This window comes from Vombatus ursinus, unplaced genomic scaffold (genome assembly GCF_900497805.2).
Source record: "Vombatus ursinus unplaced genomic scaffold, bare-nosed wombat genome assembly UNPS02014792.1, whole genome shotgun sequence".
Classification (NCBI taxonomy): domain Eukaryota; kingdom Metazoa; phylum Chordata; class Mammalia; order Diprotodontia; family Vombatidae; genus Vombatus; species Vombatus ursinus.
The window spans coordinates 436,575-441,759 of NW_020954570.1; the positions used below are offsets into that span (position 1 = coordinate 436,575).

At 37.2% G+C, this 5,185-nt stretch overlaps 1 protein-coding gene across 1 annotated transcript in view; it reads right to left on the reverse strand.

Annotated features, from left to right (window-relative positions):
• The window catches only part of LOC114048285 (solute carrier organic anion transporter family member 4C1-like), a gene marked incomplete at its 3' end in the record, with an annotated part of 141,591 nt that extends 139,059 nt beyond the window's left edge, over window positions 1-2,532 (reverse strand). Inside the window, exon 1 of the mRNA XM_027869184.1 lies at window positions 2,331-2,532. Within this exon, the coding sequence (XP_027724985.1) occupies window positions 2,331-2,532 (202 nt within the window). The remainder of the gene's footprint in view (window positions 1-2,330) is intronic.
• Between the last annotated feature and the right edge of the window lie 2,653 nt (window positions 2,533-5,185).

The following is a 5,185-nucleotide window of genomic DNA, read 5'->3' on the forward strand; positions in this document are numbered from 1 at the left end:
ATACTGCTGAGAAAATGGTATATTCCTTTCTATTCCCATTCAGTTTTCTCCAGAGGTCTATCATACCTAACTTTTCTAAAATTTTATTCACCTCCTTAACATCTTACTTGTTTATTTTCTGATTAGATTTATCTAGGTCTGAGGGGAAAATTTAGGTCCTCCACTAGTAAAGTTTTACTATTTTCTCCTGTAAGTCATTTAACTTCTTTAAAAATTTAGATGCTATACCATTTGGTGCATGTATGTTTAGTATCGATATTCCTTCATTGTCCCTTTTAGCAAGATATAATTTTCTTCCCTATCTCTTTTAAATAGATTTATTTTTGCTTTTGCTTTGTCAGAGATCATGATTGCTATCCTTGCTTTATTTTTTTTTAACTTTAGGTGAAGCATAATAGATTCTGCTCTAGCCCCTTACCCTTATTCTGTGTATCTCTCTGCTTCAAGTGTGTTTCTTGTAAACTGCATATTGTAGAATTCTGGTTTCTAATCCATTCTGCTATCTGCTTCCATTTTATGGGTGATTTCATCCCATTCACATTTGCATTTATGACAACTGGTATTCACTCAATCCTATTTTCCCCTTGTCTAGCTTTGTCTCTCTCTTACCTTTCACCCTCTCCCTCCTCATAAATGATTTACTTGTGACTTATGCATTTCCCAATCAGCCCTCTCTTCTGTCAGTCCCCCTTCCTTCTCCGATACCTGTCCCTTTTTGCTTCCCTCTAGGGTAAGATAGATTTCTATATCCAAATGAGTGTGTATGTTATTCCCTCTTTAAGCCAATTCTTATGAGAGTAAGGTTCAAGCATCATCCACCTCCCCTCCCATCTTTCCCTCCTCTGTAATAACTCTTTTGCCCCATTCAATCCATCCCTTCCCAGTACAATCTTATTTCTCACTCCTTAATTTTTTTTTGGATATCATCCCATCATAATCAACTCACATTCACACCCCCTGTCTATGTATACTTCTTTAAATTGCCCTAATAGTGATAAAGTTCTTAAGAGTTACAAATATCATCTTACATGGGTAAGAATATAGACATTTTCACCTTGTTGAATCTCTTTTCTCTTCCTTATTTACCTTTTTATGTTTCTCTCGAGTCTTGTATTTGAAGGTCAAAATTTTTTATTCAGCTCTTGTCTTTTAATTAAGAATGTTTGAAAGTCCCCTATTTTGTTAAGTATCCATTTTTCCCCTAAAGGATTATACTCAGTTTTGTTGGGTTGGTGATTCTTGCTCCCTTGCCTTCCATAATATTATATTCCAAGCCCTCCCATTCTTTAATGTAGAAGCTGCTAAATCCTATGTAATTTTGATTGTGGCTACATGATATTTGAATTGTTTCTTTCTGGCTGCTTGCAATATTTTCTCCTTGGCCTGGGAACTCTGAAATTTGGCCATATTTCTGGGAATTTTAATTTTGTGGTCTCTTTCAAGTGATGTTTGGTAGATTCCTTCAATTTCTATTTTGCCTTCTAGTTCTATGATATCAGGGAAGTTTGCCTTGATAATTTCTTGCAATATGATGTCCAGGTTCTTTTTTTGATCAGGTGGTACAACAACACTTAAATTATCTCTTTTGGGTCTATTTTCCAGGTCAGTTGTTTTTCCAATGAAAAAATTTCACTTTTCTGCTATTTTTTTATTCTTTTGATTTTGTTTTATTGTTTCTTGATATCTCATGGGTCATTAGCTTCCACCTGCCCAGTTCTAATTTTTAAGAAATTATTTTCTTAAATGAGCTTTTGGACCTCCCTTTTTCCATTTGGTCAGTTCCACTTTTTAAAGAGTTGTTTTCTTCAGCAAATTTTTGTACCTCCTTTTCCATTTGACTAATTTTATTTTTTAAAGAATTGTTTTCTTTGGTGAGTTTTTATATATCTTTTCCAATTTTGGGGGGGGGGGGCTTCCTTTACCAAACTATTGACTTTTTCCTCCATGATTCTCTTGTATTACTCTCATTTCTTTTTCCAATTTTTCTTCTACTTCTCTTATTTGCTTTTTCAAATCGTTTTTGAGTTTTTCCATGAGTTCTTTTTGGCCCTGATTCCAAGTTATATTTGTCTTTGGTTTTGCAAATAGCTGTTTTTGACATTATTGTCCTCTTCTAAGTGTGTGCCTTGATCCTCCTTGCCACCATAGAAACTTCCTATGGTCAGTTTCTTTTTTGTGTTTTGCTCATTTTTTCCCTCTCTATTTTGAGACTTTGTACTTTTATGTAATAGTTGGGCTCTATTCCTGGAGTGGAGAGGGCACTGTCCCAAGCTTGTTGTGCTGAGGCTTGGGGCCTTGCTGCTGGCTTGCACTGGGTCTCAAAGCTCAGCTTCTGGCTTTCACTGGTGTGGGGGTCCACCCTGATGGCTTGTACTGTGAGTGGGGCCTAGCTGCTGGCCTAACCTGGGGGGCAAGGTCTTGCTGCTGGTCAGCAGTGAGGTGGGGCCTCTCTGTGCAGCTGACATGCAAGTATTGCTGGTTTGTCTTGAGGCTCTGGTGTTGCTTCTGGTTTACACTGGAAGTGTAAGCCATGACGGTGGCTTGCCCCAGGGCTTAGGGCCTCCCTGCAGGCCCCCTGGGCTATGGCCTGACACTGCTGCTCACTAACCAAGCCTTCCTCCCACCTCAGTGAGACAGACCTTTCCTACTGACCCTTAAAGCTCTCCTAAGCTGATAAGCTGCTTCCTTGGTCCAAAATTTTATCTGAAGCATTGTTGTAAGGTTGTTTGGAGGAGAATTTGGGAAGAATCCAGAGGATTCCTTCCTCATTCCATCATCTTGCCACTGGAAGTAGAGCTTATATTTTAATGAGGGATAAGGCAACAACATACAAATAACTAGGCACATGAATTATGTGTGCAAAGTATATAAGAGGTATATCCTTAAAGGAGAAAACACTAGCTTTTGTCTTTCTTTTTTGTTTTTATTTTCACCCTAATATTTCTGGTCTATTTTCTTGCATTGTTCTCCAAGCACAGTGCTCAAGCTTTTTAGTTCATTTTATTTTTATAATGGAGGAGATAACACAGAGAAAGGAGCCAGGGCCATAATCATTTCTCACCTGAACTAGTGTAATAGCTACCTAATTGCTCTCTTTGTCTTTAGGAAGATACTCAGGCTAGCATCTAATACCTTCCAAACTAAGTTCATTAAAATATCTCTATCCACACTCTCTTCAAGGTCACTTATCTTGACTTACATGTTCTTGATTTTTGTTACAGTTTACTTCTATTCTATCTAATTTTCTTCCACTTCTGTATTTTGGAGTTTTGAATATACTATTCCCTTCCTCGGAGCCATTCCCTTTGTGTAGAGATTCTTCATCCTGTGTTCTGAATTGTTTGTGCTCTTCTTTGTTATTGATATTCTTTTTGAAAGTTCTCATTTTTTTGTCCAAATTTCCACCATAAGGGTCATCCTTATTTTGCCTTTTAATTTTTTAAAAATTCATTTATTTTTCTTCTGAACCATTCCAGAATTTCTTGCTATAGTTTGATGGCATTTATTACCATGCTTTCTCTTTAACTGGGTATTTTAAAGTTACCTCATTATCATTCATGGAATCACATTTCTTCTTTGGATTGTGTCTTTTTTTTTGTTTTGGCTGCTCATTTTCCTTCTTATTATATGTGTAAAGCTTCAAATTTGAGTAAAACTATTTCTTTCTTCCTATTGAGTAAACAGCTGTTTTAGTTGATCATGGGTTTGGCTTATATCCAAACTTCTTTTGTCTCAACCTTCTTGCTTTTCCCCTTCCTCTTCTACTATAGGAAACTTTGTCTAAGTTCCCCCTCTCTCCTTAGGTCTTCCTTCTGTCATTGCTGCCTAATCAGACCATCATGGTTTGGCAATTGTAATAAACTTCTCATGTGGGGCGGAGAGGGGAGGACTAGATGGATCCATGCTGAGTGAAAACTTCATTAGATGATGACTGTATCTGGATTTATCCCTGCCTTCTTACAAAAGACTCTTCTCTAATCATAGTCATAGGTCCCTCTGTTTACTCCTTCCACAGTCTTTGCTCTAATCATAGTCATAGGTCCCTCTGTTTACTCCTTCCACAGTCTTTGCTTCTTCCATTGTGGGGGCTAGGAAATTCAATGTTCTTTCCTTTTAAGGATTGGGAGAAGATTAGACTGGATCGCTACTGAGGGGAAACATCAAGGGCAGAGGATAAAAGACACTATAGCCAAAGCTTGAAATTCAGGTCTGGAAAGATGGTCAAACTAGGCATGAAGCAGGCAACACACAGCTAGGGGATAGTCTGAAGCATGGCCTTTTGAAGAGGTACCCAAACCCAGGTCTCCTGACACTTAGTCTAATATTTTTTCAATACATTACACTGTCTCATGGAAATGCAAGTCTAGAAAAGCATGCTAATTTTAGCAATCTGTTAGTCTATCAACTATATACTGAAAACTCTAGGGTTATCTCTGACTGTTCTTTCTCTTTTTACTCATATCCAATCATTTCTGACATTTTGCCAATACCAGTTCTTGCATTCATTTTCTTCCTCTCTGGCAACTGAATGTCAAATCAGTTATGTATTATTTTTTTCATAACTAGATATTGTATGTGTACTTATTTTTAATCACTTCTTGTTAACAAAAAAATGCCCTAACATTTAAAACAAAGAAAGGTCTTTTTGTTTTGTTTTTTGGTGAGGCAGTCTGGGTTAAGTGACTTGCCCAGGGTCACACAGCTAGTAAGGTCAGATTTGAACTCAGGTCCTCCTGACTCCAAGGCCAGAGCTCTATCCACTGGACAACCTAGCTGCCCCTCAAAGAAAGGTTTTTAGATCAGTCCAGATATAGTATCATGACCTACCTCTTCCACATAGCAGTTGAAGAGGAACTGAGAGTCACCAAGGTTAATGCTAGTTTCTCTACTCTGACAAAGTTCTTTTAACTAAAACTGACATGTGAACTTTGTATGGAGAACATGGATCTGAGTTTCTTAAGAAGGTACTGGAAAAATACTTTCTTGGCTTGTTTCTTACCTATAGACTTCATTTTCATATTTTATTCATGAAATGGGAAAATTCAGCAGTTTGTTACTTTTGCAAGAGCTCAAAAGGAAGATAATCTTAGAATAAAGGTTTCAACTAAGAGGTAATATAAAACCACCAATATTGGGGTGAATTGGGGTGTGATTATAATCACAAGATTTATACCAAATCTATCAA